The sequence below is a fragment of the Lepisosteus platostomus genome, chromosome 11 (genome assembly GCF_059453375.1).
Source record: "Lepisosteus platostomus isolate fLepPlt1 chromosome 11, fLepPlt1.hap1, whole genome shotgun sequence".
NCBI lineage: Eukaryota > Metazoa > Chordata > Actinopteri > Semionotiformes > Lepisosteidae > Lepisosteus > Lepisosteus platostomus.
In genome coordinates this window covers 46,140,807-46,167,288 of record NC_142621.1, presented here as the reverse complement: position 1 = coordinate 46,167,288, position 26,482 = coordinate 46,140,807, and the positions used below count along the sequence as shown (strand labels likewise).

The 26,482-nt window shown below is 46.0% G+C and overlaps 1 protein-coding gene across 1 annotated transcript in view; it reads right to left on the bottom strand.

Annotated features, from left to right (window-relative positions):
• Nucleotides 1-1,647: 1,647 nt before the first annotated feature.
• Nucleotides 1,648-26,482, bottom strand: part of tnrc6c1 (trinucleotide repeat containing adaptor 6C1) — a 68,508-nt gene continuing 43,673 nt past the window's right edge. The window contains exons 7-23 of the mRNA XM_088600046.1: nucleotides 25,465-25,631; nucleotides 25,166-25,246; nucleotides 24,740-24,797; nucleotides 24,146-24,294; nucleotides 23,457-23,606; nucleotides 22,839-22,934; nucleotides 21,182-21,331; nucleotides 20,771-20,890; nucleotides 20,149-20,232; nucleotides 18,712-18,946; nucleotides 18,377-18,544; nucleotides 16,773-16,961; nucleotides 16,002-16,151; nucleotides 13,193-13,408; nucleotides 11,248-11,318; nucleotides 10,720-10,859; nucleotides 1,648-10,296 (exon numbers count right to left, since the gene is read on the bottom strand). Coding sequence (XP_088456172.1) covers nucleotides 9,951-10,296; nucleotides 10,720-10,859; nucleotides 11,248-11,318; nucleotides 13,193-13,408; nucleotides 16,002-16,151; nucleotides 16,773-16,961; nucleotides 18,377-18,544; nucleotides 18,712-18,946; nucleotides 20,149-20,232; nucleotides 20,771-20,890; nucleotides 21,182-21,331; nucleotides 22,839-22,934; nucleotides 23,457-23,606; nucleotides 24,146-24,294; nucleotides 24,740-24,797; nucleotides 25,166-25,246; nucleotides 25,465-25,631 — 2,570 coding nt within the window. The 3' untranslated portion in view covers nucleotides 1,648-9,950. The remainder of the gene's footprint in view (nucleotides 10,297-10,719; nucleotides 10,860-11,247; nucleotides 11,319-13,192; nucleotides 13,409-16,001; nucleotides 16,152-16,772; nucleotides 16,962-18,376; nucleotides 18,545-18,711; nucleotides 18,947-20,148; nucleotides 20,233-20,770; nucleotides 20,891-21,181; nucleotides 21,332-22,838; nucleotides 22,935-23,456; nucleotides 23,607-24,145; nucleotides 24,295-24,739; nucleotides 24,798-25,165; nucleotides 25,247-25,464; nucleotides 25,632-26,482) is intronic.

Genomic DNA, 26,482 nt, shown 5'->3' with positions numbered 1-26,482 from the left:
ATTTCAGTATTCTTAATCATTTAAAAGGCAGACATTCGCTTTGAAAATATTCTGCTCTTTAAAAATAAAGGCCTCTGTCAATCAGTTTTGCTAATACTTGACACTTATACAATAGGTAATTGAACACCCTGCACTTAGAAATCTTTAGAAGTCTCATTTTTCCTTCCCTTAATGTTACACCTGACAACTAAAAAGCTTGTTTCAAGTAGATCTTATTGCTATATGCAAGGTAAAGTACTGAACTCTGGCTGACTCCAATCCAGAACAAAGCCCAGCCCCACTTTGTCACCATCCAGCTCTAGTCCACCCACGCCCCTTCCAGAAAGACAATCTGTCTTTCCTGAGACAGACGAGAAAAATGGGATAAAAGCTCAACTCTAACAAGACAAAGCTCTTCCGTCAGCCAGCTCTCAGCGAGCAGGGGCCACCCCTAGCTATTTGGACTCACAGTCAGATACTGGAGTGCTCCCCACAGCTCACACATGCTCTCTCACAGTTGGCCAATACCGACATCCAGTAAGGCATGACAGATCCAACATGACCACGCAGCCCCAGGCCACAAAGGACCCCTGAGCGAGGCCCTTAACCCCAAGTGTTCTAGGGGCGCTGTAGAAATGTCTGACCCTGCGCTCTGACCCCCAGCTTCTCTCCCTGTCTGTGTGCCTGTGTGTCTCAGGGAGAGCAAGCTGGGGTATGTGAAAAGACAAATTCCTAATGCACGAAATTGTATATGGCTAATAAAGTGATCTAATCTTAACATACAGAAGATGCCTCAAGGTGTTGGAAAACTGTTATCAATGCAGGCTGCAGGGGATGTTTCCAATACAGCCAGGAGACGGACTAATAACCCTTAACATTCCCTTGTTAAGGATAAGGAGTGCTGAGGGGTTGACCCTGCAACATCACCCTTGCTGGAGCGGCCACGGTGTCCACAAGCCCAGTCTCGATTAGCAGAACACGGCTTTCTCTCCCAGCCCAGCCCAGCCATGGCAAGAAGAGTCTTCAAGACCAGCATGAACAAGTTCAACATCGACATCAGCTGGTGGAAGAGTGCGGCCCCTGACCGCCTAAGCTCGCACGCACATCTGTCTGGACTGCTCTGGTCTTTCCAGTCTTTACAGTGAAAGAGTGCATTATTTACGGCATTATCACGATTCTGACCAAATGAAATTACAAAACTGAAAAAAAAAATCCTACTTTAAATTCAATGCCCAATAAGGAAGCTGGCAGTAGTTTGGAAACACTTCAAAAAAACTTGTCTTCCTAGCAATTTCACAAGCTTGTACTAATTTATCTTCACGTTACACAGAGATTATAGATACAAACATTTATACATTATATAAATGGAAAGTCCTTGCATGTGGCATATAACTGAATGAGACTTTCAAAAAGGGGGAAATGACAACTAGTCATATAGAGTTCCAGGTATGGGTTGTGGGCACTATGTCTCTTGTAAAAAAGACTTTTAAGAGTGATAGGAGAAATGTGTGAATCACAGCTCTGAGAGATGGATCGAAAAAAATACAAAAACTATAATGCAAAAAATATCCCCATCAGTTGCAGGTACTGACAAGGTACCCAATCAAACAAGCAATTTGCATGAATGATCCATTAAAAAATGGTTAAAAAATTAAGGAATTCAGGACATTATTTTTCAACAGCCAAGAAAAAAACTGCAATTTATTAATAGTTTGAAAGAAGCTCCATAGTTCATGAAAACATGTTTTTATCTCGGTGCATGTCTTTAACAATCACATTCTATGAGGAGAGAGAAAAAAAAACACTAAAAGCCACTGACTTTTTCATTAAATCTCATAGTACAGACTTTTTTTATATTTCAAAATAAAAGGCAAAAAAAGCGCAAGTCCACCCTCCCCTCCCTCCCATTAAAAAAAAAATAAAACACAGAAACCCTCCAAAATCAGGGGCTCTACCTGCAGCCCACAGTGCTCTTGAAGTGTGAGAGACAATCATTGGTTTAGGGATATACAGCATGGTGAAGAGACGCAGGGTTCACCTTTATGGGGGGAAGTGGGGTGGGGGGTGGGAGGGGGTACAAATATCTGAGAACTAAAATACATCACTACAACAAAACCCCTTAGGAGAAAGGAGTGAGTGAAAGTGGAGAGCCAGATACACAGAGAGAGAGTGTGATGGGGTAGAGAGCCAGATACACAGAGAGAGAGAGTGATGGGGGGGTAGAGAGTCAGATACACAGAGAGAGAGAGTGAGGGGGTAGAGAGCCAGATACACAGAGAGAGAGAGAGTGATGGGGTAGAGAGTCAGATACACAGAGAGAGAGTGATGGGGGGGTAGAGAGCCAGATACACAGAGAGAGAGAGTGATGGGGGGGTAGAGAGTCAGATACACAGAGAGAGAGTGATAGGGGGGGTAAAGAGTCAGATACACAGAGAGAAAGAGTGTGATGGGGTAGAGAGCCAGATACACAGAGAGAAAGAGTGTGATGGGGTAGAGAGCCAGATACACAGAGAGAGAGTGATGGGGGGGGTAGAGAGCCAGATACACAGAGAGAGAGTGATGGGGGGGGTAGAGAGTCAGATACACAGAGAGAAAGAGTGTGATGGGGTAGAGAGCCAGATACACAGAGAGAGAGTGATGGGGGGGGTAAAGAGTCAGATACACAGAGAGAAAGAGTGTGATGGGGTAGAGAGTCAGATACACAGAGAGAGAGAGTGATGGGGGGGGTAGAGAGTCAGATACACAGAGAGAAAGAGTGTGATGGGGTAGAGAGTCAGATACACAGAGAGAGAGAGTGATGGGGGGGGGTAAAGAGTCAGATACACAGAGAGAGAGAGTGATGGGGGGGTAGAGAGCCAGATACACAGAGAGAGAGTGATGGGGGGGGTAGAGAGCCAGATACACAGAGAGAAAGAGTGTGATGGGGTAGAGAGTCAGATACACAGAGAGAAAGAGTGTGATGGGGTAGAGAGTCAGATACACAGAGAGAGAGTGTGATGGGGTAGAGAGTCAGATACACAGAGAGAGAGAGTGATGGGGGGGTAGAGAGCCAGATACACAGAGAGAGAGAGTGTTTTGGGGTAGAGAGTCAGATAAACAGAGAGAAAGAGTGTGATGGGGTAGAGAGCCAGATACACAGAGAGAGAGTGATGGGGGGGTAGAGAGTCAGATACACAGAGAGAAAGAGTGTGATGGGGTAGAGAGCCAGATACACAGAGAGAGAGTGATGGGGGGGTAGAGAGCCAGATACACAGAGAGAGAGTGATGGGGGGGTAGAGAGCCAGATACACAGAGAGAGAGTGATGGGGGGGTAGAGAGTCAGATACACAGAGAGAAAGAGTGTGATGGGGTAGAGAGTCAGATACACAGAGAGAGAGTGATGGGGGGGTAAAGAGTCAGATACACAGAGAGAAAGAGTGTGATGGGGTAGAGAGTCAGATACACAGAGAGAGAGAGTGATGGGGGGGGTAGAGAGTCAGATACACAGAGAGAAAGAGTGTGATGGGGTAGAGAGTCAGATACACAGAGAGAGAGAGTGATGGGGTAGAGAGTCAGATACACAGAGAGAGAGTGTGATGGGGGGTAAAGAGTCAGATACACAGAGAGAGAGTGATGGGGGGGGTAGAGAGTCAGATACACAGAGAGAAAGAGTGTGATGGGGTAGAGAGCCAGATACACACAGTGTGATGGGGTAGAGAGCCAAAGGAATGAGACGAGGAGTGAAAGCAAGAGACCGCAAGAATCATGCCAGAGTGACACAGAAAGAGCCAAAGGGAGTGAGGCACAAGAAGGGGAGAGACTGACAGAGAGAGTATGAGGAGGAAGTGAGAGACAGATGAACGACAAAAGCAGGTCTTGCCCCCCTTAACCACCCTCCCCCGTTTGTGCATAGTTCATGATCCTTTTAAAACCAGCTATTTTTTCTAATTTGTTGCAACTCAGACCAACTTTTCATAAAATATTTTTTATACCCGCCACAATAAGAGGAAGAAAGACAAAGAGAAACGAGAAAGAAAGAGTAATGCACGATGTTCCTGATCTGAGCAGGAAGGGACCTCATATTAAGAAAATACAATAAAGTTTGCAACATACAGCAATGGTATGTTCGTTCACTGTCCTTTTTTTAAACAATCAAAAATCATTGATCATTTTGTTTAAAATGTAAAGCAATTTTAATATATAGATTTATATATAAAGCACTCCATTTTTTAAAGTTCATTTCGAGTCCATTATTTGGTAAATATGTAACTGCTACGGATTTAGAAACAAAGGTATTTTTCTTCTTTTTTAAATCCATAACCTTCAGTGCTTGGAGTTGGGTTTTTTTAATTATTTTTTTTTCATAAAAATGTACATTTAAAATGGCGTGGAGTTGGTACTCTGGAACCCTGGCTTTCCTGAGACATTATCCACTTTTTTGTGTGTGTGCAAGATAGTGAGCAAATTCCATCTTCTTTTACAAAGGAAAAAAAATATAACATACAGGCTTTGACAGTCCATAAAATTAATAACATCAATAACAGGAAAATAAGTAAAATACAACACAACACTGATCAATCCCAGAGTTCTGAAAGTAGCATAATCTTCATTCTGAAAAGTTTTTTTTTAAATTCATTTGATGGAAGAGTATTTGTCCTTTGTTGTTTTTCCAACGTTCCTGTAATATATATTCCTTTTCCTTGAACTTCGGAAAAAACGAAATGTCTGTAAACGACAGGTGGCCTTGTGAACAGAAACAACACACACAAACGAAAAAAACAGAAAAGTAGGCACCTCTGAAGAGTCTCATTATCCATCTGGAGTCCAGATTCCTCCTCTCTCCCTGTCCTGGCAGGACAGGCAGAGAGAGCTCTTGTCCTTCTAAAGAAATCTATGGCCACAGGTCTTTGAAAAATCTTTTTTTTTCTTCCTTTTATCTTTTTTTAATTTTTTATTGATTTTTTTTTCCGTTTAGAATCCAAAATAAAACAAAAAAAGAAAAAAAATGGGCAATACTCAATTATAATCCTTTTTGGGGATTATTCCACAATAAAAGCCACTATAAGGTAGATAAACATCTTACAGATTCAGAAAACAAAAAACACATTTTTTTCTCGTTAAGTCCTTGAGTAAACATTTACACATGAATTGTCACCATCTCCCCTCTGTACTTTCTCACTGCTTTTGAAAAATAGCTGAATGAGGGGAACCAGACACTCAGTGCAACGTTAGAAGCTAATAATAATAACAACAATATCCATCATTATATATTTTTTTCTCTGACGAGCAAAAAAAAAAGACTAACGTACTGAATAAAACTTATGAGTTAAACACTTAACACACACTCGCATTTTCACAAATCACACTTCAGTATTTACTTGCCACACTCGTACGTACATTTGTGCAAACGCTCACATACAAAGTCATCTTTTTGCCTTTTACTGATTTCATTTCACTTTGAACTGGTATCGTCGTCGAAAGCTCGGAAGTGTAAGAGTGAGACAAAATCATTACAAAAAAAGTGTTCACATTACATTATTGGCGCTTCTTTGTGATTCAAGTATTTGTATATATATATTTTTTTGTTTTGTTTTGATATGTTTATGATCTTTTCTGGGAAAAGTAGGAAAAAAGGTCGGGAGGGGGTGGGGAGTTTTTTTTTAATTTCGCGACAAGTCGAAAAAATAGAGATTTGTAATCAGCACGTGCATATTGAACCCAGGCCCTCCGAGAACTCACAGCTGCAGCTACTTGATAACCTTCAGCACCCCACTCCCCCGGCCCTGACTGAGCGACTGGGGAACATTACACTTGGAACCCCAAGCTGCACGGAAAGGGTCTCAGAACTCGGATCCTTAATGTCCCGTGTTGTGCTACAAAATTTTTTTATTTTTTTTTGGGGAGTTCCCACCCCCACCGCCTTGTAAAGTGGAGCCTAAAACAGCTTCTCAGTGCTGGTGCAGTCATTAAAATCCCGAAACACGTCAAACTCTGCCCCAGATAAAGAGCGCGCTGTACAATCCGATAAAAACATCCCGGGGCAGCCGGCCGAGCTGGGGAGCCAAGGCTGGATCAAGCACAGGCAAACAGTGATTCTCTATAGTGTCGCTCTGGAAGGTCACCTCCCCCCCCCCCCCCTTAAGACTTTGTACCAAATTGAAATGTCTCCTCGGTGAAATAAGAATGCCTTCTGATAAAAGCGGGATCTGCGCTGAACCCAGATCCGTCGAAGCGCACGGTTCGGCGCCCCCCTCCCAGCCCATCGGGATCTCCTCCGTGGAGGGGAGACGCCACTTTGGGAAGAAAAGGCTTCAGTCCAGTTCAGCGACAAGTGCAGAGCTGAATCATTAGTAATATATATAGCAGGTTTTTTTTCCCCCCCAAGCCTAAGAAAAATGACAATAAATGCAAATTTTTGGTATAAAAAATATGTACCCGGGATTACCCAACTACAGTGCACCTAAGCATGTAGTCCCCATGTGTATTTCTCTCTTTGCAGGGTCTTCCCCCTAAAACGCACGATTATCTTAAAACCCCTTGAAGCTGAGGTGCTCCCCTCTTGTACCTCTCCTCCCATAGTGTCAGTCTCCTGGCCTGACCAGCGCCACCTCCCACAGGAACGGGTAAATAAAAGTGCTCAGCAGCAAACAACACACCGCCCAGCCAACAGGACGAAAGGAGCAGTGGCTTTAGCAAGCTTGCACACAGTCATGGGGCCAGCAGGAACGGGGCTCCGGCCTGTTCACATCAGGGTCACATCGGGACATGAGGACCAACACCATGTGCCCAGTGGGCAGACCCCTCCTACAGCAGGTGGCAAAAGGTCTTGCAAGCCCTCTAGAGACCCGAGAGGAACGTTTCTACTTCTTTTTTTGAGATGACAAGTGTCTTAAGCTGCACTTCTTAAACCCCAAGTTAAAGCACTGCCGGGAATTCCAAACAAATGGGCCAAGACTGCCTTCTTCCTCTACGAGGGTAGGCCTGTACCCCGAGCACCCTGCCTCCTGCACTCCTCCTCACCCAAGCTTTAGTGTGCTGGTTGCAAATTTGCGCTTTTCTTCAATATAATTCAACGCAGGCATTAAAAAAAAAAACAGGAAGCTGCATTTATCTTGAGACTGAAAAGTTATGTTTTTTCACAAGCCTCCCCTGAGAATAGCTATTTTTAATTGTTGTAAAGATACTGTTCTGCAAGTAAACACTGAGGACCCCACCTGCGAAACACCTGATTTCGGAAATAGTGATTTTACAGTTTCATTACCTATCCCAGTTTTGGTACACAAGATATCAATATCACGCTGAGCACTGAAAAACCCCTGTGAGAGAGAAGGGCACAGCACTCCAAGCAACAGTAGCTGCCATCCTGAGCTGGCATTGGCACAGGATTGTAGGGTGGCGGTGTGTATGTACATTTTCACCATTGCATAGAAACAGAGGTCAGTGTCAGTTTCTCTAAAAAGTCACGGACTAAGAAAATTTAATGTTTTCAAAATGTCATGAAGCACCAACTAGAGTGACCTAGTCATATATTAGAGGTTTGTCTCTGTTTCTTTGATCGCATGACTTGGCCTGTAGCTTGCTGGGAAGAGGTGACGTGCGAGAGAGGCAGGAGAGACAGGTGGGGCTGAGCAGCAGTGGATTCACTTGCTGGAGGGAGTCTGGCCCATTCACCCGAAAACCCAAGAGGCGCTCTTGTCCGGAACTAAAACCTAGGCGCCTCAAGACACGAAGAGGAGGTTCTCAGAAGCGGTGTTCTGAAGGTAACAGAAACGCCAAAGAAAAAGAAAAACAGTTGTAGTATTAATTCCTTCCCAAAGCCCTTCCCCCCTCCTCCCCACTGATATTTTACATGCACACACTGCTTCCAAAGGCTCTGCTTACTTAAGCATTTCCGCACAGCAAATATCTAGTAAGCAGCTGCCTTGAGAGCACGCCGGGCATGAGAGTAAAACAATACAAAAAATAAAACACTGATGATTCCTGAAAAACTGAATGTCTGAACTTCAAGCTAAAGTGATCTCCACATGAGAAAATAAAACACTTTGTTGGGCACTGGTGCAGTCCTCGTCACTGCCCAGCCCCAACACAGCTGCATCCAGCAGGTCTCAAGAGTCCAGTCCAAGTATGCCAAACAATGCATAGGCGACTCAACGGCTTTGAGAGGGAGTGCTGCTGCAGAATCGCACTGAATACCAAGAGGCTCCACAGCAGATAGGCACTCAATGGCCAAACTATTATACAAGTCACAGGGCCTCAGCAAGGGGCCCTGCTATTCCATGTAACATTGCACGTCTAGCTTCTCCCACAGGAGGCTAAACAACTTGGAGTAACAGTGATATTTACTTTGATATACTTAAAGCATTGCTCTTTTCTTTGCCCAATAGTAGATTCAGTCTTTTCCCTTCAATCCTGCTATCTTTTTTTTCAAGCCCGTTTCGGTCCCTAGGCAACGGAGGGACAAAACAAAAAATCAAAACTTTAAAAGTCTTTTGAAAAACGCGTACAGTACAAAAAGAGCAGAGAGAAGCCATTGGATCAATCCATTTTCCTCTTAGCTTTTGGGTTTCACAGAACTCTTTTCTGATTTGTTGGCATTGCAAAGAATGAGCTTCTTGCTCTTTGTAAGTGCTATGACAAACCACCTCTTGAAAATGTTTTTCTTCATTTCACACTTTTGTACCAGAAACAACACACACACTTTGTCTACTGCACTGTAAGAAACACCTTTACTGATAGAGTGGCAGACAGTCCCCTTTCCAGTCTCTGCTGTGTGAGGCGAACCGTAAGATGAGGATCTGCACACTGCTGAATTGTCAATGGAGAGGTACAGCGCGTTGTGTGACAGATCAGTTTCACGTGCTGCCTAACACACCGAGATGCAGATCCATGCGACAGATTGGGTGGAGGGGTTCTGTAGGCTTCTCTTTGTCCTGATGAGAGACAACAAAGACTAGCATCTAAAGTGACAGTGGACGGAGGAGCCTTATGGTGAAGCATATTGCACATTGCTTTGAAGATGAAGGTGTTTGAAGAAACTGATGGACCATTTTCAGGACAGGGATCACCCAGGACACGGATTTAAAAAATGAAGAAAAAAAACAGTCCTCCAACAAGCTGCAGCGATACGTTTTCGAGAGGTGTTTCTTACAGCAAGGTAGAGCAGTGGTTTATGGGTTCACAGCTACAGGCACGCACACACACACACACAAACACACCAGCTCAGCCAGACCCACCCTTTGTCAGCTTATTTTGCGATAGATATAAAGACAGCTTGAATGTGTGAAACAGCAGTGTAAATCCCTTTAAGAAAAAAACAACTACTGGGGTCGGCAGGTCAGACCAACCCACTACTTAGAACGTTGTTGTTGTTGTTGTTCAGATTTGTTCTCTGTTCCATATGCTGGCTCAGAATTGGGACTGTGCAATTTTCAACAGGTTTCTTCAATATGTAAAAAGCATGTGTAGGACCTGGGCTGGAGAGCAATTAAGGCTAATATTAGTGCTGAAAAACAAAAAGTACTTGAACCATTCCTACTGGGCATGCTCGGAATGATGCTGTTTCAGAGGGAGGGGCTTACAGGGCATGGGTCACATGGTGGGCGGGGCCAACAGGGGAGGTCAAATGGCAGCTTTTTTCTTCAATTCTCCTGAAAACACGGATTTTCACACTGAATGTCAGAATCATTAGAAAATTGTCATGAATAAAGGTTCACTTTCCTTTCGTTTATTCATCGCTTTCTTCCTTCTTCTTCAAAATTGTTTGAATACTTTTTTACCCTCTCCCCCCTTTGAAAAATAAAAGAAAACCGAAAAAAAGCCAGAAGAAGAAGAAGAAGATCAGCAGCCTCGAGACAAGTTTTGCTGCAGCCCCCGTTTAGAACTCCAAGACGAGACTGAGCATGCTCCCAACATGTCATTGTTCACCACGTCTACTGATTATCTCCACATGATTTGCTTGGTTTTTTTGCTCCTGTGTCTCCATGCTTGTAATCCTACATGGACTCCCCACTCAGCAGGTCTCCGGGAAGCAGCGTGTTGATCGGGGTCGGGCTCCCGATCACCCTGGCGTCCTCTCCGCCGGGGGGCCCCCACAGGCTGGAATACTGGGGCACCGCCCCCCACAGCAGGTCGCTGCTGGCCTTGCCGCCCCCCAGCCCGCTGCTGTTCCAGTGGCCCATGGCATGGGACACCCCGGAACTCCCCAGCCGGGTCTGGTTGGTGCCCGGGTTGGCCTGCCAGCTGGTGGTGGGCGTCAGCGACTGACCTTGTGCAAAGAATCGGTTCACCTCCTCCTCCCCGGCAAACTCAGCAAGGATGGTAGTATTGCCCAGAACACACCTGGAAAAACAATGAACAGAAGGGCGTGGGGTCAAAGGTTAACACCCGCCACGACTCCAATCGCGTTTTTAAATTTGCTGTCAATTTGTTTTCCCCCAGAACAGCTGTTTTGGACTTCCAGCCCTCTGCGGGTTGAAACTGCAAAGTGCACGTGTAATTATACACAGCCATGTTTAAAAAAATGTGGTCAAATCTAAAAACCAAACAGCTGTGAAGGTATTTTGCTAAAACAAAAAGGGAGCTGGGATGGCCAGCGTTAATACATCAGCAGCTCATCAGATGGTATCCAGACTATACAGATTTCAAGCATGCACACCAATGCAATGTACTGATCACTTGGACACTTGGCCTCCAGTTTTCTCTGAAGCTCACAGCTGTGTTGCACAGCACTAAACATCTGTATAATGTTATTTCCTGTCATACATGTGCAAGGACTTCTGGGCTTTGGCTGCCTCCTCCTTGGAGCTGTAACGGACGACAGCGTTTCCTTGGGTCAGGTTGAGGTGGAATGTAATGAGAGGGCCGTGTTGCATGCACAGCGTCCGCAGAGTCGAGCCGTCAATCTGCAACAGACACCAGAGCAGTGAAGATCCATGTTCAAGGGTAAACAGGGCTAGCGTGCAATCTTCACGACCTTCGCTTCTGAACATTACACGAGAAGGCAGCTTGTCGATAAGGACCATCTTGCCTCTTGTTGAAAGAGACATTAAAACGTTTCAGCACCTTTTGTGGCGTGTTTATAAAAAGATACAGGACACAATGGTGACCAGAAAACAGTGAATCAAGTGTTTTTGAGGATAGCCACAACATACTGTAGGTAGCTGCAACAGTAATGGTAAAGTATGCAATCTTCCAATTAGCTATAAGATTTGTTCGACCACGGCCTGCCTCCCCCCTTCAGAGTTGAGGAGCTTCATTAGGAAGGAGGCTTCTCAGGGTTGTGCTCCGTACCTGGGGAGTGAGGTTTCTCAGGACCAGCCAGCTGCTTGTCCTCCCTGAACTGTCGGTGCTCCAGGTGGTACCTGGGAGGAGAGGGAGAGGAAGGTCAGAGCTGCAGCTGCACTCGAGATGCACAGCAAAGCCACACCCCACACCCTGCAAACCCCTGAACCCCACACAGATCAGCAGACAAAGAGGAATGCTTCATTTCACAAACTGGAGCTTGCCCGTCTCCCGTGTGCGGGACAAGTAGAAGAACAGAAATGAGAGCTCCCATGTGGCTCGATCAGTGGGGGTGATGTCAATGATCCAGAGGCTGCTAGCTGCAACCTGGGTCAGGTCACCAGCCAACTGCAACTGTGATTCCCCACTGCAATTCGGCATCCTGCAGGCAGGGTGGGGCTGGCACTAACTGGCCAGTGCATACAAGGCTTTGCAGGAAATGCCAGTCACGGGGGTGCCAGCGACAGAGGCTCCCCCGATCGGCCCTGACTCTCCCGCCAGGAGCCACAGAGCTGGTAAAGTGTCGCGTGGGGAAGGGCTCTGCAGAGAAGCGGCTCATCCAGTGCTGTACAGGACGTGTTACCAGAGAGCCAAGTCTTCAGAGCTTCCACACAGCTCCAAATTCCAAACTGGACATGTATGTGATTAAATAATATCCATCCCTTATTCATATAACGAAATCACTATGTTTTGAATAATTAAATTTAATACTAGTCGGCCGTGTATTGAGGCAAAACGAATAGAGAATACATGCACAAAATGGAGTGAGGAGTGGCAGAAATTGTAGTTGACCTCTTCCCGACCTCTTAATTTTGTGTACAAAACGTAGTGCTCAAATATGGAAGGTATGTTTCCTTTGATAAAAAAAAGTTACTCAAACTTTTGTTTTAAAACAATATTTGCAGGCATCCAGACTTAAAAGTCCTGGTCTACCCACATCTGGGTTGAATACACACATGAAGTATTCTGATGTTATTATATTGTATATGCATACGGTTATTTTCATATCTCTATATTGTTTTATTAGATAAACTATCAATTTTATACATTTTTTAAAATGAGATACTTTAGCAGAATAATGATTTAGGTACAAAGACGTACGTGTTCAATTTTAAAAAAAGCTATGTGTCATGAAAGTCGAGTAGTTCCTTTTTTACTGACACGGAAGAAAATTTGGTGTAGTGGGCCCCTTGAAAGTGGCCAAAATTTAATGACTTTAGTGGTGCACAGTTCACATTTGACTCTTTGAGAGACGAACTCTGGCCAGCGGTGACCTTGATTCTGAAATCTAATGAAGTCTTTTAACATGATTCTGCAGGCCCGCCAGGCCAGAAGCCCAGATGCAGAGTTAACGAACGTCCTCTACAGACACCACTTTCAAATCCTGACAGCGTCGAGGCGGTTCATACAGAGCATAAACTGTGATTCAACTTACACAAAAGAAAAGTAGAGAAATGAGAACACATTCCGACAGGCTTACAGGCGCCTTCAGCTAAACCTCAGAATTTCAGTTAATCGGTAAAAAAGCCACAGGGTGTGCACCAAGAGCAAAACAATGTTTGATTTCTACGAGTACACATCACATTATCAAACCTTTCAGCCACAGAAGTGAACCTGTCATGGGTGTAACGGTGTGTTCTTATGAAACCACGCAGGTCTTTGAGCGTCTTTGAGAGGCACAGCGCTGTTGGAGACACGTGCGTGGCAAGCTCCTGCAGAGAGCAGCGTATGCTGAATTGATCACTTTGTAGACACTGAAGAACGGGGAGCTTTCGCAGCTCATAAGTTGGACCGCTTGCCATAAAGCCACCACAAGTCTGTCTCGTGAATAACCATCCTAAACGCCAATTTCCCGCTACACACAGAAGAGTGACCCGTGTACGCCTGACCACCACCCCACCCGTGAGTCCTGCGGGTGGAAGTGGGGCGTCAGGAACAGGTCAGGGGCACCTACCAGAAGAGTAAGAGCTGCTCCAGCCTGGCACCAGGCCCAGGGCGCTGCCACTCCAGGTGGAGGACAGCTTGGTGTTGGTCAGGCCGGGCGGGGGCCGGGTGGGGGCTGTAGTGTTTCGGGGGCCCTGCGGCACTTTCCACAGCTCATGCGACAGGGAGGCCTGGGTGTGGGAGATGGGGCCTGGCGACCAAGTGGACTTCATGTCTGAGAGTTTACCTGGGAGGGGAGAAAGATGGCTGTGAGCCAGGTGACACACCCCGGGCCAGACCGCTCACAAACAGTGGCTGCAGTTCGTCCGTCGCCAGGGCGCAGGCGCGCACAGAAAACCGCCCTGCCATTGACATGCAGACCCTCCGTCTTAAATCAAGGTGCAGTAATTAGTCAAAGCAGTCGAGAGAACACATGTCCGCTTAATAAGGAATCCACCGGACCTCAAGATGGACTTTCAAATGCACAAGCACAGCGTACTTCTCCCAGTCTTATCCAAAACATTGCCGAGGCTAGCTGTCACTTTTTAACCTTCCTGGGATGTTCTGGCTTGGCTCAGCAAGACTCTGCCAAGTTGCAGCAGGCTGAAGAGTAAGGAAACTTGGCTACCCTGGGGCCCCCATGCGTGTGAAGGAGCTTGTATTGTGAAAGACGCATCAAGAGGAAGCATCTCGGAGAGGGACTGCACTGCTGCAGCCTACATCCGGGGGCTTAAATGTCAACCCAAAGCAGAGGGGGTGAGAATAAGGGGTGGGAAGAGGTGAAGGGTAAAGACAACTCATTCATCTTCTCTCAGCGTCACACATTCACATCCCAACCAGTTCAAACCCCTTCATGTCACAAACTGTGAGATGAAGGGCTTCACAAAGAGAATACTGAGCTACACAAGCAAAACACAACCTATGTCAAAATGTTCCTTTAAAGTCCAATTATATAAAAACTGAACCAGAATTTTGGTTCTCGGCGTAAGCATTCTATTGGGAAACGGACTGAGCTACTTGTGGAAGTGGAGGGTTACGAAGGTGCCAGACTGGACGGCGTCACACGACGACACTGGTGCTAAGGAGCAGCGAGTCTGCGTGCACTCGGGACTGGAAACAGGGGGTCAGAGGTCAGGGGAGCGGGCAGGAGCTGGGGCAGGGGTCGGTACCTGCGGAGTCAGTAGCCGAAGGTGACAAACTGAAAGAGCTAGTGTAGGCACTGACAGGCCAGGCGTCGGCAGAAGGCAGCGCACCATTCTGAGAGGATGTTGGGGACGAGCCTATGATATACGTGAAAATGAAAAAGAAGAGAGAGACTGTAGCAAGGGGGCCAAGGATTGACATCATCTGACGTGTCTGCAGCGTGGCATCCCCTGTCCCAGGGAAGCTGCACGGTCAGGTGAGGAATATCATGGAGGTTTCCTAGCTCAACTTGGGACTTCCACAACTCTTGGGAGTCAAAACAGCTCTTTACCGTTACTTTCATGACTTTCGTGTTAAACCATCAGAGACGGCAGATCAGGACAGGCGAGGTCCTGTGCCATGTGACGCTAAAATGGTCAACAGCATTAGAGGAAAAGGAAAATCCACCAATTTTCCACCCGCTTTTTCAAACTCAGGGCTGCGGGGGGAGACGGAGCCTATCCCGGCGAGCCACGGGCGCAAGGCAGGATTCACCCTGGACCGGACACCCGTCCACCTCAGGGCAGACACACAGACGCCAACACAGACACGCACACACTCACACCTAGGGCCAACTTTCGCAGAAGCCAATTAAGCTGCTAGTAAGTTTTTGGACTGGTAGTATTGTGGGAGGAAACCAGAGTGAACACAGGGAGATCATACAAACTCCACTCCAGATAGAATCCCAGGTCAGGAACTGAACCCGGGGGCCTAGCACCGCAAGGCGCCGTGCCACCCAAGAAGAAAAACAAAATAAATGGAAAAAAAGGAAGTTAATGGCAAACACCATCCCCTTGCTAAAGTGGTGCCTCAGACCAGTGGAAATCTGCCACACAATGAATCTACTGCAATGTATAACAGTAAGAATGTATTCAGAAACACAGAAACACAAGAGTTAGAAAGCTATTAATTACGATAGTGCATTTTGTAATCAATAATCAAATCAAGCATTTAAATGCATTTAACAAAAAATATAATTTTGTCAGCCAGCCAGAATAGGGAAAATAATGCTTTGTCGTTTTCTGAATGTTTTTTGACGTCACCTTTATGAATGAGTTTCTCTTTTTATCCATCCTTCCACAGTAGATTAGCTATCTTTTCAAATAACAAATTTACTCAATAGGCATGAATTGTTTAGTAGCTTTTGTCCTACAAACTAGTTTTTATGTTGCTCTACTTCATACAGTAGGCACTTGTTCAGCAACCTTTTAACATATTAAGCCCCACACAGAAATTTCAGGCAACCAAAGGCTCGACTTCCAAATACAATGAGTCTTGAGTGCAGATTAAGTGCATCTGAAGGAAAATAAAGTATAAACAGACAAATTACTTGAATTTGTTGTCTAGGTCTGAAGGAAGCTTCTGACATTTTTCATGGGTTTCAATGGTACCTACAGCTTCTATTCAAACAGACTCTCTTACTGCAAAAAAGGATCTTTTTCAGAAAATGTTCAGCCTTCGCAAAATCTTCCAAAGCATGTAAAGAATAAGTTTAGAAAGCTATACACTAAAACAGTTGACTAGGCTTCCTCATGTACACTGCATTTATGAACAGTGCATGTACAGAACATGGTACTTTGAGCTGAGTGCTGACTAAAACACTGCACTTTCTCCACTCTGGGACACACTGAGTCCTAGCCAGTCCTCTCACTCCCTACCTCCGCTCCTGTCTCTGAGCAGGTAACGATTCACATCCTGGATATTGGTGTTGATGGTAGGGCCACTGGGAACACTTCCTGGAGTCACATTGGGATCAGTTTCCGGGTCAATATTTTGCAGTCCTTTCCAGGGCACTCCTGGGCAAAACTCTGAAACGTATCCGAAATGACAGCTTCAGAAACTCATTTATCGTTAAGTCCACAAACTAAGACATCACCCAGTTACTTCCCAGATTGACGTTTTTAGCTTCAAACTAAATTCAGGTATCAAGTATCAAATGCCTATCAAGACCTGGAACAATTTTCTTGACACAATCAGACATTCAGCACTGTTTCTGTCTCCAGCTAGACTATGCTTTTTCTAGACTGACTATATACTTTGAGTTCTCTATCTAATGAAAAAAAAGAGAAAAACTGAGGTGACTATTGAAAATTTCTCTTGTAAAAATTGAACTGTTAAGCATTTTAAGCGAGGGGGATAAGAAGAACCAGAACAGCCAAATGGGAGAAAAAAATATTGCCCCTCATGCAAAAGCAAAGGCATTTCTTGATGTGAATCGACAAAGGTAGACGTGGGCTTTCAAAGACAAACACAAAAATGTCCAAGCACATTCATGGATTCCAATTCTTCAAAATGGGGACAGCACAAGTTTAGATCGTCGTGGAATGGACAAATCGTGTGGAATTCCTCTAAACTGTATAGGTTAAAACAAAGACATCGGGGAAGGAGTTCTCTCGAACAAAACGGGCTCTTGCTTTTCTTTCACAAACCTGGTGGCCAGTTGATGTTGGTGCCGTTGGAGATTTTGTCATTGCTAGCTTTGCCCTGTGTCCAGCTGTCTGGGGCCACGAGGGGGCTGGCTGGAGACTCGGAGCTGGGGATGAGATTGTAGGGGCTGTAGGAGTCTTCCATGGGGGGCTTCCCTGGGGGGCCGAGACTGGGACCTGCAGGGATAGCACCTGGAAACACAGGCAACAGGAGTCACTTCTCCGGCTCCCTGAGGAACACGTCCACCACAAGGATCCACACAGAGCAATCCAGGGCGGCTACACGCTCATTGAATGAAATAAGAATCAGCACACACCCACACTCCTGTTTTCTAATGGGGTTCATTTCCAGGAGGCACCCTTTGCGAACAGTGAGCTAGGACAATGGAACAGTAAAACTGAGCACCTTTGGCCAGTTCATGATCCTACCAATCCTACAGAAATCTAATTGGTGGCTAATTAAAAAAAGGGTTGAAAGAGAAAAAAGCCCCTAAACAGGACAGCCTCACAGATTGTATCATCATAACACAAAAGGAACCAGAGCGGCAGCTGTCTGCAGAACTGGTAACTCAGCACAATCATGGTCAACATTCTTAAATCCATTCACAGCCCACCAGGAGGAAAAAGGCCAAAGAGTGGACAGACAGGCTGACTGTGCTGAAGAAGGGGAAAGAAAGAAAATGGCAGAAGTGTGCAACTCAGTGGGACGGAGCGGCTATTCAGAAGCAGAGGGTGAAGAAGAAAAAACAGTATTGCTTCACTTCCTCTTTTGGGATATGGCTTCATACATACATTTGCCTTGAAAAGCAACCTTTGACCTATAAATGCAATCAAGTCAGAGCAGAGTAAAGCTGCAGATTCTCCACCCACATACTTACGATAAACAATTTAGTCTGTAAAAACACATAAAACAGAAAAAAGGTGGGACAGTCTCTAAAGCATACAGATTTGGATGTACACTATAATATGTACCAAGACATTTTGCCAGAAAACGCAAATGAACTGGCTGTGGTTCAGAGCAACAACTATAATAAAGGCTGTCCTACTCAGAGCACCTGAAGCAGATTTCTGCAAGACAACCTGCACTGACCTGAACAACATGAGGGATGAAAGAGTTCAGTTCACTTTGTTTCTATTCTGGATTACAACTAAAGCATGCAAACATGACACGGGAGAGATGAACGGCCTTCCTTGCATCTGAGGGTTGTGGGAGTCTGGAACAAGCTACTCGGACATGCTGTTGAAGCTAGTGCCCTGGTTCCCTTAGAAAACAGCTGGATATTCAACACAGATCATCATGCTAATAGCAACCAACTGGGTTACAAGTGCCTTTGATACCTTACAATCTTATGTGCTTGCAATTGTTTTGCCAGCGACTGAAGATGCCTTTATAAGATGTTCACTGGAACTTGGTGGTGGCTTTCCTAACTAATCTGGCTGATGTCTTGACCCACAGAGTCTTACATTTGCAGCCCCTCGCCCAGCTGGGTATCTGACTGGAGCTGTCTGGGTGAAGTGTCCTACTGAAGAGTACAGCAGCCGTGTCTCAGCTGGGATCTGAGCCTGCCGTGTTCCAGTTACTCCACCCGCTGCGCCCCTCTGCTTACCGTGCTTGCTGAGGTTTTGCTCCAGCGGCGAGGAGTTGCCAGAGAGGTTCTCCATGGAATTGGGGTGCGTCCACTGTGGCAGGCGGGACTGAGACTGAGAGGTGTCCTTCATGGACAGACCACCACTCACGTCTATGCTGCTTACATTCATGTTTGGATTCAGCCCAGCTGAACGAGACGGCACATGGTGGGGGGGAAACACACACAAACGTCAGAATTCCAACTGGGGTTTGAGGACTTTGCCCCCCCCCCCAGAAGTAAAATCCCCAAACTACCTTTAAAAAGGTGCCAGAGCTCTAAACAGTCAAGCAGGATTGTCTGCTAAGCACACTTACCGAGGGGGTAAGGAGAGTAGGAGTTGGGAGAAGACTGCTGCTCTTTGGTCTGCAGGTCAGCTAGGCCTGGGGCCTGGGGGTGGGGTGGGAAGCTGTCCAGGGCTGATTTGCCAGCACCGGGGTGCAGGCCAGGATGAGGAGGAGGCTGCTGCTGCTGCTTCATAAGCAGGGCCTGGGCCAGCTGTCGCTGGTGCTGTTGGATTTGCTGCTGCATGTTATTGATTGTACGTGCAACCTGGAAAAATACAACACCACCACTTCTTAAGCCTGGATCCTTCAAGCAAGAAGTTTGCAATTACACCCGGCTTTGAAGTATCTTAATTTTAAACACAACTCACATGCAATGAAAGTCTAGACCTGGGGTGAGAGATACACCAGGTCTTTTTAGAAAGTAAATAATCAAAAAACAACTTAAGCACAGGGACATTAAGTACAACTATTTTGTTTCATCAAACCCAGGTATTCTAATGTAAACATAAAAAGTACAATTTTTCATGTATTCTTAATTTTACGGCAAAATATACAATTTATCTTCTTTTATAGTTATACGTCTTAGGTTTGCAGAACTGATCTACCTCAATGATTTTTGATAAGAGAGGTGAAAACATATTACAAATGACTGCAGCGGAGACTTTCCTGTTTTTTAATTACACTACCTTTTAATTCACCCTCCATTGCTAAAAGCCAAGAAAACTATGCAAAATGTCCACTGGCTCATCAAAATCAACATGGACTAAAGAGACAGAAGAAGAACTATCCTGTGACTTTTTCCACTTAGCCTTGGAGACCCAAGCTGAAGTCAGAAATTAACTCCGATGAAAGTACACCACAGAAATCCCACAAGATGAGGGTTTTTTTTAAACTGTGAGAACATCAACAGCTTTATCTCCAACAATGAATCTAGCCAAGTCACGCAAAGAAACGTGCAAGTTGTTTTCAGCTGGGAAAAGGGGAAGAAGGAAAGGAAACCACAGTTTTATGCCATAGCATGAAAAAAAAAGAAAAAAAACCAACACACATACAAGGCTGACAACCTTCCTTCTATGGTAGCAAAACTTTGCCGGGGGAAACCAAGAAAAAACAAAAAAATTCGAAAAATCGTCACAGGTCGTGGTCACGCGAAGTGTACAACAAGGGAAAAGTTCGTTCAGTCAGATTCAGTTATTTTGCCCTTGCAAAAATCTTATTATCTGGATGTCCGCTATGGATGAGTGATATTACAAGTCAAGTTGGTTAACAACGCTGGTTTACTCTAACATCCTATTGTGTTCCTTTGTTGCACACTCACTGACGCAACTCCCCAGCTCAAAAAAAACAGGTGTCCATGACGAACACTCTTTGTTTAAAGAATAGCAGAGAACAGAGTGTTTAAGCTGAGATAAACCACTTGCCACAGCACCCCCCTCGGGGGAGAACCGGGTTCAAATCGGCACTCACTTGCTGCTCTTGTTGTCTGATGGGGCCGGACACGTTACGCTGGGCCTGCAACATCTGCTGCTGGATTTGTAAACGCTGGTAAGCCTGTGGGTAGAGAGAGTGGGCGAGGGGCGCAGACAACAGAGCAGGGAATGAGAAACACTGGCATCCCGGCCTCCTCCGGTAATTCACATGCACTTCCAAAGCAGCTATACAAAGGCACCATTCCACTTGGAACACGTGGAGTACTGCTGTAAATGAAGACACTTCTATTGTCTAATTTGTCACCTGGATTCATTTCCTAGCCCTTTTCTGGTTATTGGACACAACACTACCATGAATTACTTGACAGTGAACGAGGCCAAAACCGTCAGTATCGATATGCAATTAACACTGCAGAGTGTGCCACAGCTGGAGCACGCCAAATGCAAAACAAAAGTGCAGTAAAGATGTTTTTCTGAACTGATAAACCTGTATGTGTCCGACAGCTTACTCAGAACTTTCAAAGCAGGCCCCTGTCCCCACCAGAAGGAGAATCTCGCAGCAGCACAGCCCCGCTGTATGCGAGCTCGGTGTACTTCCTGCTCAAGCACGATGCTCTTGCACCCCAGGTTACCTGGAGTTCAGGCCTCCAGCTACTCACCAGCTGCAGCTGGTAGAGTTGGTTCAACAGGGTCATGTGTTGAGGGTTCATTGGCGAGGTTAAAAGTGCAGGGTTCAGACCAATGTTTTTTGCTGCAAACTGCAAGAGCTGTGCTTGAACCTGGAAACGGAGAGACAAAGGAGTATTGAGCAACCCTCCCTGCGACTCTGCGCACGCCCTGGCAGGACACGGGTCTGTATCACGAACTACATGATCACGACGGAGACGTAGCAGTGAAAGAAGGTCATTATATTCACGGAACTGGAATTTTACAGGAGTTTTTTTTTTTTTAATCCAGTTCAAGGTCTGATCAACGTAAGGCGGGGGGGGGAATAGACTCGAGAGGCAGAAAAACAAAAACAGATAAATAAAAGTTGCCCATTAGGCGGGCCAGGAGACGGCTCCGCTCACCTGAGGGGAGAGAAACTGAGGCACTTGAGCGCGAAGACTAGGCTGGGAGGAGCTGAGAGGTGGCACTGATGGCTGTTGGAGGGGAGGCTGTGGCTGCTGAATGGCCCTGGTTTGTGCTGCTCCACTACTGCTGAACACTCCGCTCTGCATCTGGGGGGGGGAGCGGGGGGGAGTCAGAGGAGAGCTGGGCAGAGAGGGAGGGGCCCGGGACACCGGAGCCCCCGTCTGCTTCCACGTACGGCTTAAAATCAACGGCGTTTCAAAGCATCATCATCCTCCTCATCCTCCTCTCCGCTAGGCCCCCGGAACCGTCTGCCCCCGGGCAGCGGTGACGCCCCCCCCGAGAGCAGCGCCGCGAAGGAGCGAACCCGTGGACTGCCGTCGCCGCCCCCCGAGGCCGCGTCAGAATAAGAGTTCACGGTGCAAAAGAGCAAAATAAGACGCGCCCCCCCCCGGAGCGGGCGAACGGGACACCTGTCATCTAAAGCAACATGTTTATTCGAAGGCGGGGTCAGAACGGTGACCACTCAAAAACAAAAGAAGGGAGGAGGCCTCGAGGTGGGCAACGCCCGCTCCTCTGGGGGCCCCCCGGCCCACACAGGCCTCCTGCGGAAATCACACGCTCACCCGCTACCCGGCCCTCATTCAAGGGCAGGAGGGGCGGCCCCTGGGCCAAGCTGCCTTTGCTGGAACTGCAAGAGCAGAGACCGCAAGAGCTCTCCCCACATTGTCAAGGAAACAAATGGTGGGATTCCCCAATTTCCTGACACATCCGCAGCAAGCATCCTCCCTGCCCACGGGCACCAGACACTGCTTGACTGTCTTTGTGTCTGTGTCTCCTTGGAGAAAAGCTGGGGTATGCGAAAAGACGAATTCCTAATGCAAGAAATTGTATAGGGCTAATAAAGAAACATTATTATTACATTATTATAAGCCATCAGCTTCATTTTGTGCTTGGTGGTTTGTCACAGCGGTACATCCTCTGTGCCAAGACTTTACATTCCTACCCAGCAGAGCATTTTCTTTTGAGCTTGGTGGCTTGGTTTTAGAGCTTCTGAAACATTTGTACTGAAACACCGGTGCCCGTTTGACATAAGCCAAAGTTGCACCTTGCTGCATGAGTGATTTCCAGTAAATCTGTGCAGAATGAAATCTGATCAGCTTCTCTGCAACTGCAATAAAAATCCAAGTCTATTCATATTCTACCCATCATCTACTTGTTTTTAGGCCTTCTATTGAATATAAAATTTAATGCGAAAGCTTGAGTCCGGATGAAAGATTCCCATTAAATGACAAGTCCAAAAAAGAGCAAGAACAAGAACAAAATGCAAACATAGGAAAAGGCTAAACAAAGTATGCAAATCAAAACCAGATTAGAAAGAGCCTACTCTGCTTAGGAGTATCCTGACCAGTGACTCTTTCTCCTGAACCTTGAGAGCTATTGCAGGCTTTATAGGGGACCCCTCTGTGGCTAGAGACAGGGGGAATAGGGCTAATTTTACAACTTTCAAACCAGTAACTTGTTCCATCATCAACTTGGAAACGTAGCCAGTATATGCCAAGATCAGGAGAGAGTGTCACCAGCCCACAGAGCTCCACTTCTGGTCTTGTACTGCTACAGTAGGTGTGTAGTAACTGGGATTTCAGAATGCATTACTTGGATGGAGTGCTGTAACTTTGTAAGGTCCTCTGTGTTGGCTGCATTCCTGGGACGCTCATGGAAACGAAACGATCTCATCTCATTGAGTCTCTCCTAGCAGGATTATCGTGATAGAGATAAATGAATGAATAATCATCAGGAACAAAGAAGGGATGGAGGGGTTAAGGTACATTTTAAAGCATTGATTTTACTTTTTCAACTGCTCACTTTCAAGGCGTATCAGAGGCTTTGTCATGATCATTCGTCTTTCACACACTGGATTCTAAAAGCGAACTGTGATGCCACAAATATCAAGTCCCCAATCTAAGAGTTTTTTCCTTGTCGTTTTTGAGTCGACACAAAGCTCCACCAAGACCCACTGTAACAGTACATGTATCACATGCAATTGGCATCAGTCACGTTGTCAGAGAACTGAAAAAAACTGCACGATTCTCATCCAACTGCATACATTTTAAATACAACTCCAATCAATCCATAGTCCTCCATATCCCCTGCAGCGGTTTCATAAAAATTAGGATATATGAATGTATACAGCTGTGTAATAGCACCCGGGGGCCCAGTTCGGGCCCCTAAAACCCAGTTCACACACACACCCACCAACCTAGGGGTGCCCACCTGTCTGTTGGAGTTCAAGTTTTGCATGGCCAGCCCCGTGGAAACCCCCCCCAGGGCCTGGGTGGGGAGGGCACTGCTGGACAGGGGGAGCTTCAGGCTGGGAGAAGGCAAAAACGGTGAGGTTGGGGCGTCTTCCACCAGGCTGCCATCCTGGGTGCAAAAAAGAAACAGAGCATGCTGCCATTGCCAGTCAGGCTCCTCAGCACCCAGGGACACGAAACGGTCTGGCTCCTCTCACGCAGCTTTTCTGTGGTTCCCTGTAGGGTGCCCCTCTCCCAGGAGTGAGCGCACTCGCAGATCTTTGTGCCACCGTTTCCAAGATTGGAACAAATGAGACTTATCATCATGGCTGGATCACCTTGCTTTAGCAGGTGATGAAAACTAGTGGAGACACACCTATTTGTCTCACGAGCTAGTTACTCGTTTCTTTTCAGCGCATGTGCATACCAGTTACTCAAACCACTGCGTACAACACCTCACAAAGAACAGAGGCTGCTTCTGTCACAGCGGCTGGGTTGGTGGCAGCTCTGTTCAAGTGCTGCCACCTCCTGGGCAGATGGAGGAAGCGCCTAGAGCACCAGCTGGATGAAAGATCTGGATTCTCTACATCTGACATCTCTGCCAGTAGTTTCACATGAAAACAAATGAGGCCCTCGATAGCCCAGCCCATCGTGCCGACCCCGTCGTACCTTGTCCAGGAAGGAGGGCCGGTCAGAGGAAGACTCTTTGGAGATCGTCGGGGGCCGACAGCCCAGCGGTTTGGTGACCATACCGTTGTTGTACTCAGATATTCCCATCCCCCGCTTGTCCAATTCAGTCTTCTTTTCCAACAGAGCGCCTGGAAGAGCAAGTTAACATTTCAGTCCCATTTTCTGCCATACTAAAATCTAGCGTGAATGTATCGGAGGGGAAGATTTAAAAGTTCCAAGAGAAAAAAAGACTGTTCTGCCTGTTAATGGATTTATTATCTATAAGATACTCATTGGCCTCTGCTGTTTCCTTAATTGGTTAAATGAAACATTATTACCAGGATGTCAGCCCTATGAGATTTAACGTAAATGAAACACGCAAGACCCACGTGCCTGTAGGAACACAATCTGATGTTTGCGTTGCCCTATGTCTACAGCTCTTGACCAGTTCAGCCCCTCCATGTGAGAAGTGAATGAACGCTCTGACATGCTGTAGCTGCAGTCGACCAGCCACCCACCCAGACAAGTCTCACAGTCCTATTAGCTATTAAGAAGCAGTTGGGTCAGTGACTGCCAAGACCTGCTCATACTTACTCATTGCCTGATCCAGATTCATGTTGCTGCTCTTCAGAGCTTCCTCTGCTGGATCTCGCTGTGGACAGAGAGGAGTGCGTTCAGCAGGCTGTACTAACTAACAACTTTTAAAGGCACAGAGTCAGGCTGAACACCAGAGGAATTACACACACAGCAAGCACAGTTCTTTTAATCATTATTGGCCCAATATGCTAATTAAAACAGAGCAACAAATATTTTACACCGTGTTATCTTTTACAACCATCATAGATAGTGTAATGACTAAAATCCAACTGCATGCAAAAACCCAACCATGCATGTACATTGTTATACTACCTAGAATTAAGAGCTAAAAATCAACATGTACTGTAAGGGCATTATACTGGGACAAGCAGGACTTCTATGACATCACACTGATCGGAAAATCCACGCTGGAGGCTCACTCACCGGGAAGCCCATGTCCGTGAGCTGTTTGATCAGGCGGCTCATGAGCCACACGTCATCCTGCTTATTGAGTGCCTTCATGGCCTGGAGAGGAGAGAGAAGGAAAGTCACTGGTGCTGCATTTCTGTGTCCTGCCATTGCCAGCAATAGAGCAGAGCTCCCCCTCCAATGCTGAGGTTTTTTCCAATGGCCACATGCGAGTTCTCAAATTGACTTTAGGTTGGCTGCATTAAAATGTTTCACAGATTGAGGCACTCGCTACTTTCAGGAGTGTCTTGTTTCTTAACTACCCAGTTTCTCACCTTCTGCTGTCCCTTCTTGGGCGCATTACCCCACGAGCTGCAGGAGGAGTTGCTCTCCTGCGAGGCAGTGCTGTTCCACATGTCCCCCTCTTCCTGCTCCCACTGCCCTGCAGACAGGCTCAGCTCGTCCGCGCTGCCTCCCCAACCGTCTTGCATAGATTTGGAGGCTAGAAAAACAGAATAACTTTCAGCGAGGCTGTGTTGCGACAAGAGTAACGTAAACTTCGGCAATCTTCAGTTGCAAAAGATCCATTTTTTTTCCTCTTTAATAAGCACTGCTCTGAGTAATTCCTAGAAACAAAATGTAAATCTGTCTCAAACAAATTACTACAGTATTTGTACGGAAAACCGGTTAAGAAAATATTTTTCACATGGCAGAGAAAAAAACTCAAAATATTATTCATGGTGCCAATGGGATTATTTCACAATGCTGATAAAATAGCTCAGTGTGTGAAACACTGTGATTTAATTACAGTTTAATTTAATAGTGATTTAATAGCTCAGTGTCTGCAACAACACCTGTGTGCCACTGGATGGCAGTATTGTTAAACAAATAAGCCAGAAGCATTCGATGTTTTCTAAAATGCTTGATGGTCAACTCTTCTGTGATTCACCTCAAACGACGAGAGAAACAGCCTCGACAAATAACAGTGCCTGACACCGTTACTGTAGAAAACTTCCATTTAAGCCCACATTCCAAAATAAAATGAGTAACAGAAGTGATCAAGATGGTCTTTTGACTGCTTGAACTTGAACTTGAACTTTATTGACATATGTAACCGGTACTGGTACAATGGAATTCTTACTTACAGAAAGTCTCTCGATTGTAAAACAAGTGTAAAAAACAAAACAAAGTGCAAACAGTGCATCAAGACAATATACAAACAAACAACAGACAATGTGCAAGTAAACATGTAGACCGTTTGAATGTAAACAATACAGATGTGTAAACAATGACTGGAGATGTGCAACAGATCAGAAATCATAAAGAGGTAGATGGTGATGGTGTAGGTGTGGT